General features: G+C 26.1%; 1 protein-coding gene and 1 long non-coding RNA gene across 2 annotated transcripts; both read left to right on the top strand.

Annotated features, from left to right (window-relative positions):
- The first annotated feature begins 7,554 nt into the window (after positions 1 to 7,554).
- LOC105844043 (syndecan-2-B) lies at positions 7,555 to 9,257 on the top strand. Its single transcript, XM_065796493.1, has one exon. The coding sequence runs from the start codon at positions 7,932 to 7,934 to the stop codon at positions 8,571 to 8,573; it is 642 nt and encodes a 213-aa protein (XP_065652565.1). The 5' UTR covers positions 7,555 to 7,931; the 3' UTR covers positions 8,574 to 9,257.
- A 2,414-nt stretch (positions 9,258 to 11,671) lies between these two features.
- Positions 11,672 to 15,614, top strand: LOC136079851 (uncharacterized). Its single transcript, XR_010638272.1, has 4 exons — positions 11,672 to 12,330; positions 14,124 to 14,208; positions 14,278 to 14,346; positions 15,439 to 15,614. It is a non-coding gene; the product is annotated as an uncharacterized LOC136079851 (long non-coding RNA).
- The last annotated feature ends 426 nt before the right edge of the window (positions 15,615 to 16,040 follow it).

Here is a 16,040-nt window from a genome sequence, read left to right as displayed (position 1 = left end):
TTAGAATGTTTTTTAACAGGAATGCGAAGTCCTATCAGTTTTTAGAGACTCCGAGACTATGGGGGTAAAAAAAAGTAACTCTTTAGACTCCGGACTCCAATTTTTTTAAACATTTTTGAGTCAATTAACAAGAGTTTTTAGGGATAAATTAGTCCCTGAAATGTTAGAGTAGGCTCTAAAGTTTCTTTTTGGTTTCATTTCTTTGCTCAAAAAATATTTTTTTCTTTTAGGTTGAAGGTATTTAACTAATATACTATATTTAAAAAACTTGTTAGTTTCAATTGTACTTGCGGTAGTAATGAAGTGGTAGAGCGCTTGCCTGGTAAGTGCAAAATCCCGAGTTTGATTACCATGCTCAACTTGCTCCTCCGCGTATCGGTCTTCTCTTATTTTATAAATTAGATTCTTACCCTTCCCATAATTACGTAACTAGTTAAATAACCCCCAAAAAAAAAAGTTTGTAAAATTATTATTTTATAACAGTAAAATCATGTCTGTTAGTTTAAACAATGCAATTAGAAAAACGTTAGAAAAATACTTTCTTTTACTTTGGCATCAACGCAGGCGTCAAACTTGATTATGAGTCAGAACTCTGATCATTGCACCACGGCTGTGGTATTTTTAAGTGTATAAATGTTTGTGTATTTAATGTAAAGTTGTCCTGGTTTTATGCTTATGAAACAAAGCGCTAAACTAAAATTAAAAATTCTTATTGCGTTCTCCTATAGAAAAACTGGTACAATAACAACCGTAGCCTCAGCATGATTCGGCATCTAACTATCAGCGTAAACCAAAAGTTTTGTATACCACGTACGCTTTGATTCGCCTTTCTTTTTTTTTTTTTTTTAAACTGTCTGCTATAGGCGATGTATGGCATAAACACGCTGCACATTTTTTAATATATTATATGCCAGAGAGCATACCGTACGCAACGTTATTAAATGCGTTCGTGCTTTTACTGGTTTAAAGCTACGTAACTGGTGGCTAAACAAATTTAAATTAATAAAATTATAAATTAATATTATAATTTATTAATATAATAAATTATTTAAATTAATAAAATTATAAAAGATAATAAGGGTTAGTTAAGAAACTTTCATGTAAGCTGATATGCTGATAAATAAAAAAATACCCGGAGTTCCGAAGTACCTACAATTGTTATGAAAGTAGTGACTCCGGGCTCTGAGTGAAAACAGGGACTCCTAGACTCCGGACTCCGACTTCGCACCTCTGTTTTTCAGGCTAATTTCTAAAAATAAAGTTCTCAAAATTCTTAAGTTGCTAAGAAAATGCATTTAAACAAAGTTGTTAATTATGAGCTCGATCTCTCCATTTTTTATTTATCATAATGCTTCAATTGAGTGTCTGGATTTAAAAAAAAAGTATTATAATAATATCTCTTAGCTAACTCAATTTTTTTTTTTGAAAACTATTTAATACAAAAGATAAAAAAAGTATATATAGAGTCAGTGCAGACTTAACCCACGGTCATCACGGGCAAATATTTTAAAGAATTTTTTTTATTTTTTGAAAGATATATTAAGTCCAAAGATGTGTTGTAATTATTATAGTGAATTGCTTTAAAAAAAAGCGCACGATTTATGAATTTCATTCGTGCCTAAAGTTTTAAAATATGAATTACAAGACGGTAGGTTAACAGTATTTTTTTTTTATTTAAATTTTTTATCTTAAAATTAAAATTAAAATATAACCGGTAAAAAAAAAAAAAAAGAGAAAATAAATTTTCGAGAAAAAAGTCTCCTAAAATAAATTATAAAAAAATATCTATATACTTTTTTTTTAATTAATTAATTCCAGCTAAGTATTTCCAGTGTAATTCCCCAGCAAGCACACAACGTTGAAACAACGTTGAAATAACGTTGATCAACGTCGATCAACGTTATTTCAACGTTGTGTGCTTGCTGGGGCTAAGTATTTAATAATATGTATATTTTAATTATACATATTATTAAATACTTCATTATTAAATATAGAAATTTTTATTATTTGAACAGTTTTAGGCTACAATTTTTACAGAATGATAGTCTAAATCTATGCAACTATGAAATTGATTTTTTTTTTTTTTTTACATCACACAATTTTATTCATATTTCTAATCACTTTTAAACCGCCTCCCTAATTTACTTTCGTTTTTATATAACATGCTTTGTTAAATATATAAATTAAAAAAAAATTCTTTCTAAAATTTCTAAGGGGGAGAGGGCGATCATCCTCATAGTTCCCCGCCCCTCCTTTATGAATCCGCCCTTTGTAGTCATTATAGGAATTGATAATATAAAACGGTTCTGGAAAGTATAAACTGAAATTTGGTCTTTATTTGTTGCAACGGCATAAAAAATTATACTTTTAGCATTTAAATATATCAAAGAGACAATGTTATCTTAATAAACAAGTAGTTATTATATAACATGTTATGTTATCATGTTATGTTAAGTTTTTGTTATGTTGATAAACATTTTGTGTTATTATGTTATGAAAAACTGATGTTTTTTATTATTTAACAAGTAATTAGAAATCTATTTTTATGTAATGCAACTGTAAATAAAATATTGTTTACTTTATGTATGTTATTTTTCTTCCAGATGCTTATAAAACTATTATTTTACATCTTTTATGTGTCAATATATTACCCATTTATTAGATTTTCAATTAAAATTAGCCTTTTTCCTAAGTATTACCGTTCTCTTTTTAATCTGACTTATGTGTCACGGTGTAGTTGGGCTAAATTGAGTCGATTTGACAAAAATAAATAAACTTCACTTTTAACGCGAGAAGCAAACAATTTAGGCGCAATAATCTTTATATAGTTTACATACTGTAAACAATGTTGCGTCAATGTTACGCTAATATTTTTACTACCCAAGAAACATCATTTTAAATGTTATAATGATTTATTTTTATTTATTTTTTTCCCCTCATTTTAAATTAGTCTTATTTAAATTATACTATTACGTCATTAAAATAAAATAAAAAGTCACGTTACTTGTGCCATTAATTTAATAAAAATGTAAAATTAACTTATAGACACGTTTGCTGTGAACATTAGTTTTGTTATATTATTGATAGTTGATATATTGTGTGGGAAATCTGTGTGAGTTAATAATCAACTCACACAGATTACCCACACAATTGATCAACTTACCCATCTTGGGAAGGTTGATCAATTTCGTAAATTTCAGGCAATATCTTCTCAAACAAATTCAAAACAGTTTTCTTTTTCTAAGTATTTTTTATCAGGTTCTATTATCTTTTTAGATGTTGAAAAATAATGTTAATTCGACGCAACGTTTAAGAGATTTGTTAGATTAGTAAAAATTGCTCAACTATCGACTCAACTTGTCCTAATTTTTTTACCGCCTATTTTGATGCTTATTTCGTTTAAAAGTAGAATGAATAAAATTTATGAATTAATAGCTATAAGTACACAAATCTTCTAAGAATGCACATTCTTCCTTATTCTACCACAAAAAACAATCGTTTTACCGCACGATTAAAGTGTTTATGGGTATTTCTTTATGAACTTGCTTTTAAAAGTTTTTTAAGTTTATAATAAAATTCTATTGCATTTGTCAAGATGATTTTATTAACAAGTATTAATTCTGAAAACTTCATAATTTTTACAGTATTTATATCCATTACATACTCTGAAAATACATTACAAAATAGATTTATATATTTTTTCACAACATAAATTTCTTATTCATTATGACATTTTTTATGTCATAGGTTAGTTTGTAACGTTATAAAGTTATATAACAAATTTTACAAACAAAAAAAGTGTAAACACATTGTAATCACAAACTGAATATATTAAATAGGTCAGTAGAAACTTGATTGAGTTGCTATGAAAATAAAACCAGTAATGATTGAATTATTTTCTATCAAAGAACGATGGCTATGTATGGTATAGCTGTAGTTGTAAGTAAAGCTTATGCTGAATCGTTCACTTTACAAACTTATGCAGACTTTGCTTAAATAGAAACTAAAAAGCTCTAGGCCAACATACTTAGTGATGATAAACTTTTAATTTTATTTACAACTCTGCCTGCTTGAAGCAATCATATTGATATCGGTTCCTGCTTATGGTTTTGTTCCAGCAAACAGTCATCCAATCGTAAACCTTCATTGATTGAAGTACCAGCTGAGTTTGATTGAAATTAGATTTTTTTTTATTAGACCGACAAGTCAATTCTAAAGTACTTCTATCAACGTTAGTCATCAAGCCATTTTAAAAGGCTAGAACAAAAAATTTTCGAGTTGTATAAAAACTTGTTTCGAGTTGTATTAAAACTTGTATTAAAACTTGTTGCATTTCGCTCTATTTAGATTTCATATTTTGTGTATAACATTTATGTAATGCATAGATTCAAGATTTATTTTTTATTAAAATATTTTTGATATTTTGTTTCATATGACAAGATGTATTCAGTAATTTAGGTAAATAAAATTTTGACCATGGAATCATTTTCTTCTCATTCACGGTTGTAAACTATACTATACTAAATTATTTCTTACTCAAGTTGCAATGTTTTAGAGGCCCAACAAAGATCTACCATGGTAACAAAACGTCTAGTAAGAGTAGCGCAATGCCATTCATAGACTTTAACATTGCTACCCATTTTAAACATTTGTCTTTTAACTATTAGCTAACACATACTGGTCTAAAGTAGATTTTATTTAAAAATATATTAATAGCTAACACATACTGGTCTAAAGTAGATTTTATTTAAAAATATACAGTTAATAATAGCTAATAGCGTTACAACTTTTTAAGTTTGAAAACTGTTTGATTGCATTAGTGATTTCTAAGTTAGATCAGGACAATTAGCACTCCTAGAAAAATGCTTAATGCAAGTACATAATGTGCTTATTATAATTTTTTGATAATTTATTTTTTATGTGGTTTAAAATAAGATTAAATAATGCATAAGGTAGTTTTGATAAATGTCTTTTTTTAATAGACCTCAATAGAGTTGCTAAAGATTGCACTCAAACTTTAATACACAAGTACAAGTAAGGCAAGTACACAAAAGATTGTTACGAAGTTGTTTTATTGCAACTAAGTTACGGTGTTTTAATTTTTTACAACAATGGTCCAATTAGGTTTCAAAGTTTAGTACACTTTTCTTTTTGTATTATTTTTTGTATATTTTTCTTTTGTATATTTTTTGTATTATTATTTGTATATTTTCCTTTTTTTTAGTACACTTTCTTTTAATGATCTTTTATTGTATTATCAGAATCTGTTTTGGATTTAGAACTATTAAATTATTTAATTATTAATCTGTGTTAACAATATTACTAATTAGAAGGTGTATTTAGGTTGTTTTTTTATTTAGGTTTTAAAAAAAAAATAAAAGTTAATAAAATTAACTTTTCTTAACATTTTTCAAAAGGTTGTTAGGTAGCATATATAGACTTGCCAATGTGCTAAGTCTAACTAAACTTTTGAACCTAATGGCACCAGGTTGCTGGAAAACAATGGTCTTAAATTTGAAATTATTACAAATGTTGTTAACTAGTATTTTAAAAAAAAAGTAAAATAATAATATCCAATTGTATTTTAATTTCTATTACTTTGCTTTAATTTTATTATTATGTGATAATTAACGAACTTGCTCAAGTTTGCTATAAACCAACAAACTTTAACCATAGTTCAAAAATTAAAAAAAAAAAAGGTAGAAAAGAAGTTAAGTGGGAGTTTAATGAAATTGGAAACAATTTTGCTTAAACGCAAATAATGATTCATATTGTTTGATGTTTAGAATGGTATTAGCTGAAACATCGTTTTGACAAAAAATACTTCTACTTTCGCTGTATCATTCATCTTATTGGTAACTAAGGATAACTTGTAACTACGAATTTAAATAAGTTTCTAGAATTATGTTAATCTTTAAACCATTTACAAAGACCATCCTTTTTACGTCATCATTATTACGATAAAATCTTATTGATAATAATTGAAACCTATTTACGCTGTTTATAGAAATCTAAAGCGATATATATTATATATATATATATATATATATATATATACATATATATATATATATATATTTATATATATATATATATATATATATATATATATATATATATATATATATATATATGATACATTGACGGAGTGTTTGGGATGTGTTATCAATCTTTTCTTTCACTATTCTTCGTTTTTTTCTTCTTTTTCTGAAAATGCTGTATGCAATAAAGATAAGCAAAACTAGTGAGCAAATGCTCATTTAAACAAGCTATAGAAGATAAAAAAAATATACATATATATATATATATATATATATATATATATATATATATATATATATATATATATGTATGTATAATATATATATATATATATATATATATATATATATATATATATATATATATATATATATATATATATATATATATGTAGATTTTTTTAATCTTCTAAAGCTTGTTTAAATGAGCATTTGCTCTCTAGTTTTGCTTATCTTTATATATATATATATATATATATATATATATATATATATATATATATATATATATATATATATATATATATATATATATATATATATATATATATATATATATATATATATATATATATATATATATATACATATATATATATATACATATATATATATATATATATATATATATATATATATATATATATATATATATATATATATATATATATATATATATATATATATATATATATATATATATATATATATATATATATATATATATATATATATATATATATATATATAAACTGTATTTCAAGCGCCAAATCTATACAGCTAACGGTCAATGTCAATGTTTTGTTTTTTATATATAATCTTAAAAAAGCCCAGCCCTTAACTGTGTGGATTTGTCAGTTCGACATATAAACTCGTCAAATCAAGATATTTAAAGATTTTTCAAACCAATTAAAATTCAAAACATACATTCATCAACTTGTACTTTATTGTGACTTTATAATATTTAACCATCAGCCTTAAAATCCAGTGAAATTATTTGATTACAGAATTATTTCACTTAACTGATAAACTTTAATTGAAAACTAAACTGCACACGCTTCTAGTGGGTTTTCTCTAATACGTTTCTTCTTCACTTAAATAAAACTTTTATTTGCACTGTTCAATCAAAAATGTTTTCTTGATCAAGTAAAAATTAAGCCTTATGGAGATTTAGGGGTTCTAAGAACAAAGCATAAAAAATCTAAAGCCAGTAATTAAACAAAGTTATCAAAATCAGACCAAAATATATAAAAAAAGTCGAAACTTTCAAAACTCTATTGTATTTTTTAAGTTTTAATTTTTTTGTTTATAAGGTCGTGGGAACTAAAGGTACTAGCTTTTCTTAAAGTTTGTCAAAAGAGTATTTTTAATAAGATTTTTTTTACTGTTGTAAATTTCGTATAATTCTGTCAGATTATATAGTGTTTCACAACATTACTGCTTTATGAAAGTTAAGTTATTAAAAATAGCTTTGATATAAATTTTGAGATTTTTCCCTCTTTTAATTTAGAATATGTATTTAAACAAACAAACGAAAAACAGCTAAAAAATTTGACTTAGGAAATGTGATAGTAATTATATTTAACTAGTAACCGCTTTATACGATTTATAAAATAAAAACATTTTTAAAATCGCAAAGGAGGAGCGTTAATATTTTTAATTTATGAGACATTTGACATTTGAATTATTCTGCATAATTAATCAACATCGAAAAACGACATCCAATAGGGATAAAGTGGTTAGTGATTATGCAAGAATGTAAAAGTTTATAATTTCCGTCAAAGCTAGTGAACTGTAAAGAAATTATAAACGCAGAGTTAAATTAAAAGTTCGTACTTGACAAAAGTTCAAGAGAAATATATTTTTGAAAAGTAAATATATGTAAGCAAAATGGATATTAAAATTGTAATAGCTGTGTTATTTATGTTTACTATACTTTGTGAGTCGAAGCAGGCGTCTACGACGATAAAAAAATCAGAAGGTTCTGGTAATGGTTATGATAATTTATCTGATCAAAAATACAAAAAAGTCTTTAAGAGCCCAACCTACGGAATAATAGATAATACTGAAGAAGGCTCAGCTGAAGATGACGATGATGAAAGTTCAGGTGACGATGGCAGTGGTAGTGGTATACCGACGTTAATAACAACGAAAAAAAGCACCGTAAAAGTTATTTCTTCTACAATCGCTAGTATAACTGTATTTGATATCAATACTCCTACAATGTCTTCAGTTGCTAAAAGCAATAATGCAACTGAGACAAGTGATAGTCTTTCATCGACATCACAATCTGTTACAACTAAAAGTCAAGAAATAGGAAAACAAGTTGAAGAACAGCCAGGAATAAATTTCACATTAGGAATTATCATCGGAGTTGTTGTCGGTGCTGTTTTAGCAATATTAGTTATAATTTTTCTTGTTTATCGACTTCGTAAAAAAGACGAAGGTAGCTACTCACTTGAGGAGCAGAGTACGCAAGCATTTATAACTAATGATGGTCCCCAAAAAACTGAAAAAGAAGTTTATGCATAAGCTTTATTTAATTAATCACTTTATACAACATAAAATGTTATATAATGCAGATAACTTTCTAATAAGATCCAAATGCGTTAGACTGATGTACCTAATTCAGTATGAGGTACAGGAAGAAAACATTCTAGCATGGAGCATATATTTTATATAAAACATTAAAAGAAAAATTTTTTAAGAAAGTATTGATATTATTTTGTTTATTCAAATAAATTCTTAGTAAAAAAGAGTTTCAGGAACTTGTGTTACTGTACTACTTCAGTTCATTCTTTAGTACTTAAGTATTGTGTTTTTTTCTCTTCTTTCCTAAACCAACATAAATCAATTAATCGATTTTAAATTTTTAAGTTATAGCTGTTTTAAAAATATAACCATGAAACGTGATTGGTTTTGTTTTACATTGTATTTGTTTTTAATGTTTTCTCGTTTAATAATGCTACTTGTTTATAGAACTGTTTTGAATGAAAGTTTGAACTGAAAGAGTTTTTTAAATATTTTGTTTATTTTTTGTAGTATTTTATTTAATTTTAGATATTCTATAAAGAATACATACATCTCCCTATCTATTTAATGTACATTATATCTTAATGTTTTCTGTCAAAATTTTGTATTGATAAAATTTTGTTTTGTTTTTCACAATGTATTATAAAAAAAAAGATGATTAAGTAAATATCAAATCAAAGTTGATTACGAGTATTTACTTTAACATTGATATTTTATTTATTTTTTCTACAGTATTTATTTTTTCTTTTGCAAGACAAAAGAGCACATGCCAAAATAAAGCGCTTTGGTTCAAACGACTAATCCACGCTGCTCGGGAAACAATATGAGATATTATCGGCTTATTACAAGCCGTTTAATTAAAGTTTCGCGAATAGCTTACCGTTTTTTTTATATATAATTAAAGGAAGCGCTTATCGGTGCGAAACCTTTCGTCGTCCTTTTCTCTTGTAACTACATCTTTGATCTTTTTAAGATGAAGTATATAGAACGGAGGTTTTTTTTCTGTTTCCATGGATCAATAAGATGATGAGAATTTCGTTTTAGTCGCTTGCTTTTGTCAATAATTTAAAAACTAATTTTCGGAAAATCTAAAATATGTACTTAGGGACGTTTTTTTCTGATTTCTTAATTCTCCGTTCAGAATAAAATGTTAACTACTTTCGATAATAATTTTAAATTTAGTAGAAGCGTCATATCTAAGTAAGAAACTCGATTAACTAATAGTTGAGATAAAAAAGAACTGAAACCGTTCTTTAAATGAATTAACAGTAAAATAACTTTTTTTTTTTAAATAATTTTAGGAAGTCTTTTGTTAAATTAATTTTCATATTGTGCGGCCTTATTATAACTAACTTTTATTCATGATTAACAACAGTTTTTAAACTTTATAATTTGTTTTTTAATGTCGCAAATTTTATTGTTTGACGCAAACAAATTATGTATATTGGTTGTCCAAAGAAATAATGTTTGGCGCCATATCTTTAATATAAGTTTTCATTGAATGACAACGTGGAATTAAATCAATTTTCAGCAATAGTAAATTAAAAAAAATCATTTTTACTGCACCTGACCTTCTTAAGTATCGCTTGTGATATAACTTTATTCGGTTTTTAAAATTCTTTCTTTTTTAATAAAGTTTCAAAGAAAACATCAAATGACTCTTTTAAAATTTTGTAGGTTATCATTTTTCTTTTTATTTAACGCCTTATATATAAACCGTACCACCATGAAGTGCTTGTCTTTTTAAAAATAATATTTGAATACTCTTCACTGTAGTGATAGTATTTAAAATACTTCTCAAAAAAACATTGCAAACTAATTTAATTAAAAAGCATTAAAACAACGTGATATACTTTACAAGTAAAAATCAATTTTTTTGTTCAGTAAATATTAAATACATTAAAATATATAAAGTTGCAGATAAATAATAAATTTTGAAAATACCGAGACAACACCTTATAACAAGTGACGAGAGACCATCCATAAATTATGTCAGTAGATAAAAGGGGAGGTTTTTGTTTTAGGAAGAGTTGTAAAAAGAACCGACATTATTTTAAAGGAGGGTTCGACCAAATATTGGCAATTTGATAACGGGGGAGGGGTTTCAATTAATAGATGGCCCCTTTTAAAACTGGTTTTAATGCTACTTTCATAAACACCCAGTTTTAAAATCAAACTAAAGCTTAAACAAAATTTGTTTAGGTTCCTAAAGAAATAAAGTGTTTACTTTTGTATAACTATTTAAAAAAATAAAATAATAATAAATCTGCGAAAAGTAATCAGTTCAACTAATCTTAGATCCAAGATAAGTAATCTTATCGTAATCTTTGTTCGTTTTTTTTTTGTCTCTTTTTGAGTATAAACAACGATATTTGAATTATAATAGATATATAGTAAACGCTATACCCGTGTGCCATGCACATCTTGTTCATTTGACCGGCTTTCAACTTCAAAGAAATACGTTTAACTGGCATTTAATTTTTGGCTGCACAACTTCAGACCAAGTCTGGCAAGAAATCTTGCGCGTAACCTACCCATTTATTCGGCTAACTAAATTTCTAAAAGTTATTACATCCTTTTAAATTGTTTAATTTTTATCATTCGAAAGATATTGGAGGCATAGAAATTACAGTTTTGCAAGTGCAGTAAGGAAAAGAAGCCATATTTTCCTAACAAGAAAGAAGTTAAGAAACTAAGCAAATACTTAGGTCTTACTAAATCGCTGAGCTATTGATGTCCAGATTCAAACAGTGAAATTAATTGGATAAAATCAACACCAAATATTTTTCAAATTCTTTAGCAACGCACTATTCGAGGCTTTTGATAACAAATGTGACCCAAGTGAATGGCGCCTATTAATAAATAGTTCATCCCGTAGCTTCAAAGCTATATTGTTTTGCAACAAAAACAACTACCCGTCTGAGTGCCTTGAAGTATGGTGATTGTAAATGGTGAGTTTTTTGTCGTAGTAACGGCAAAAAACAAATAAAGAGGCTTAATGAAACCGTTTTGAAGACTCATGATAGACACTATCGTGCATATACTATAGATAGATACTATCGATAGATATATAGATAGATACTATTGTACTATTTTTTTTTTTTTTTTTTTGTTCTTTTTTTAAATATTAAAAAAATTTATACAATAAGATAGTTAAAATAAAAATCAATAAATATATCAGAATATACAGTTATAAAAATAAAAACAAAAATAAAAACGCGGAGACTCGCAGAAGACCTATCACTATTTAAGGCGCACTAATGCAGAAAAGACTGAGCACAAACGAACGAGTTCTCATGAAAGAAAAGCAAACAAACGAGGAGGAGGAGGAATAATAACATACATTCGGAAAAACCAAGAAAATAAAAATTAGAAATGATCTTTCCACTTCTGATACTAATAGTGAGGCTCTTACATTTGAAATATCTAACTAAGCTACACGTCCCAGTGAAAAATAAAATCGTGTGGGATTGATGGGATTTACGTGGGACGGATTTTCCCATGTGGTATCCGTATGGAAATTTGTCACTTTAAACCCATGTGGGTAATCCCAGATGGGTTACATGTGGGAACCATATGGTATTTACTCACATGGGAAATTCCACGTGGGTTTCTTGTGGGATTTACATGGGAATTTATTTGAAGGCTGGAAACTAAAAAAATCTTAAATTTTAAAATCGACATTGCATTGCGACGAGGCTACATTTATACTGTGTAAATATATTTTATATTATATTAAAGAATGGCAAGCAAGTATGTAAGTACCACGAATAATGTTTTATTTCTTTATAGAAATAAGATTAAGATTTGTACAAATAGAAATATTAGGATAATATAATAGAAATGCAGGTTTGAAAGTCTAAGAATTCCCAATTTTCTTTTTTAAAAAAGAAAAAAATAAGGGGGAGATGGGTTTCTATAACTTTTTTTAGGCTCCAAAACTTTTAACTTTAGACATAATAAGTTTCTTAAGACTTAAGTGACCTACGAACTACATTGAGGAACAAAAACAGGATATTTACAGAAACTTTTCAATTTTTAATCTGGAGTACTACAGTGTTAGTGGTCCAGTTTTCAAAGTAATATGATCTAAAGTAATATATAAATAAAATAATATGCTTTAAAATGAATTTAGTTATACATATAACTCCTGATAGTATACATAAAATTTATTATATAAACTTATTTTTTAAGATTATGCTTGAACAAATTAGTACCAATTAAAGTTAAAGTTCTTATTTGTTCATTGTTTTTTCACTATTTTATATTTATTTGTTCAAATTTGTTAACTAGTACTATTTCTTACTGCAGTAAGAATGTTTGTCATTGTTTTATTAGTAACTTAATTTTATTTTCAACATATTTTGGCAACACCCTTTACATTTTAAAAGACGACAGCTTTACTTTTCTATTGATGTTAAATTTATTATGTTTCAATAACTCAGATTGAATCTTAACTGAATTATTGTAAGCTTTGTAAGGTTTTATTGTATATCAAATGGTGTCGTAAATAAAGTAAAAATGATCTCTCTCTATATATATTATTTTTACTTTATTTACGACACCTTTTGATATACAACAAAACCTTACAAAGCTTACAATAATTCACTTAAGATTCAATCTGAGTTAAGCTGTAACTTAAGTAACTTAATTTATGTTGAAAATAAAATTAAGTTACTTATGAAATCATGTAAAACACACATAAAATTAAGTTACTTATAAAATCATGTTCAACAATGATAAACATTCTTATTGTAGTAAGAAATAGTACTAGTTAACAAATTTGAACAAATAAATATAAAATAGTGAAAAAACAATGTACAAATAAGAACTTTAACTTTAATTGGTACTAATTTGTTCAAGAATAACTGTAAAAAATAAGTTTATATAATAAATTTTATGTATAACTAATTATACATATAGTTAACTATCAGTAGTTATATGTATAATTAAATGCATTTTAAAGCATATTATTTTATTTATATATTACTTTAGCTCATATTACTTTGAAAATTGGACCCAGAAGCTTTATTCCCAATAACACTGTGGTACTTCAGATTAAAAATTGAAAAGTTTCTGTAAATATCCTGTTTTTGTTCCTCAATGTAGTTCGTAAGTCCCTAAAGTCTTAAGAAACTTATTATGTCTAAAGTTAAAAGTTTTGGAGCCTAAAAAGAGTTACAGAAACCCATCTCCCCCTTATTTATTTCTTTTTTTAAAAAGAAAATTGGGAATTCTTAGACTTTCAAACCTGCATTTATTTGTGGGACACTGCAGTGTCTCATGCATGCATGCTTGGTTTTTGACAACATTTGAACTTGCATCAGTTAATTGTTTGCAGATAATATACTCAAGAACTATATTCAAATATCATATGAACATGTTAGAGAATGTTTATATGATATTTGAACATCACAAATTTAATAATAGTGTTGTGATATGTTATATAAATAATACCATAATAGATTATGATATGAAAATAAGATAGGATATGAAAACAATGATCAAAGAATAAATTTACTAATAGAAATTTAGATGTTTGTTTATTAGTTTCAGAATATTATATTATGTGTGACCAAAAGATAAAGATACTTTTGCACCCAGTGTCTATTGCACCCAATGTCATCATTGTAATGTAGGTTTTTACATTTTTGTTTTTGTTTTTTTGTTTAACAACTTATCCTAATTCATCACTTTTTTTCAGGATTCTCTTCATGGGTTCAAGCTCATTATCCATAATACGTGTTCAATTACTCATAATACGCTAGTCATTGTAAGTAATAAATTAGGAAATAATTATTTGTGAAATGTTGTAGTAATTAATGACTTCAACCTGGCTTATAATTCAAATTGCTAGAATAATAAGGTTCCTTGTTAAAATTGCTCACTCTCTCTCTCTCTCTCTCTCTCTCTCTCTCTCTCTCTCTCTCTCTCTCTCTCTCTCTCTATATATATATATATATATATATATATATATATATATATATATATTAGTGTGGAGTGATTTTTAGTTTTTTTTACAATTCGTTTAGCCTGGGTGTGCAAAAGATGTCTATTCATTTCAGAAATACTCTGGAAAAATATCAATGTGCTCTAGGAAATTATCTTGAGGTGCCTCAAGACCTTTAAAATTTTAATGGGTCCCTAATATTATGTAAAAAAAATTTTTTTAAAAGTATGTCATGTTGGGTCTCAAAAGAAGCAAAATTTTATAAAAATTTCAAAAATAACAATTGTTTTATAAAAAAATTATTTAAGATTTTTTTGAAATTATAATTTAAAAAAATAAACTTTTTTCATTTTTAGTTTAAAAGGTCATTTTTTCTGCAATAAACTAAATAATAAAATAACAATTTTTTTTATAAAAATAATTGTTATTTTTGAAATTTTTATAAAATTTTGCTTCTTTTGAGACCCAACATGACATACTTTTGAAAAAAATTTTTTTACATAATATTAGGGACCCATTAAAATTTCAAAGGTCTTGAGGCACCTCAAGATAATTTCCTAGAGCATTGATATTTTTCCAGAGTATTTCTGAAATGAATAGACAACTTTTGCACACTCAGGCTAAACGAATTGTAAAAAAAACTAAAATTCACTCCACCCTAATATATATATATATATATATATATATATATATATATATATATATAGAGAGAGAGAGAGAGAGAGAGAGAGAGAGAGAGAGAGAGAGAGAGAGAGATAGAGAGAGAGAGAAATAGAGAGAGAGAGAGAGAGATAGAGAGAGAGAGAGAGAGAGAGATAGAGAGAGAGAGAGAGAGAGAGAGAGAGAGAGAGAGAGAGAGATTTATATATATATATATAAAAATATATATATTATATATATATAATTTTTTTTTAGAAAATGTTTGAAGAAAGTTAGAAAATACTTAAAGCCTTGGTATTATGCAAGCCGAAGCGAATTACTTAATTCAATCGATCAAAGATGGCGTGAAAATCGCAAAAGAAAAAATAATATTTTCAATATTTTTTTGTATTCATTAATAGCATTTAATTTAAAATAAATTTATTTTGTAACACGTTTTTTAATTTTATAAAATTTCGTTATAATAGTTTATGGTAAATTCCACATAGGTTTAAGGTGGAAAACATCACATGTAAAAGATCAAAAATGCTACACATTTTGAATTCTAAATGGGATGAAGTAGCAAATACCAGATTAAGTTAAGCCTCTCTGAAAGCTTCGATGATTAATTTTAAATTACAATTTAAGTAATTTTTAAATTAAAGGATTTTCAAAAATTATCATTGAAGCATTTGGACTTCATTTGCTGGTATTGACTACTTTTATGCCATTTGGATTAAAATATATATGGCATTTAAGATTTATAACATGTAGTATTTCCCACCTAAATCCCATGTAGGATTTACCACATAAAACCCATGTGGGATTTACCATATGAAACCCACAAGGGACAAAATAATAATCCCCATATGGGTTAC

This window comes from Hydra vulgaris, chromosome 04, assembly GCF_038396675.1.
Source record: "Hydra vulgaris chromosome 04, alternate assembly HydraT2T_AEP".
NCBI lineage: Eukaryota > Metazoa > Cnidaria > Hydrozoa > Anthoathecata > Hydridae > Hydra > Hydra vulgaris.
This window is presented reverse-complemented; position numbering and strand designations above follow the sequence as displayed.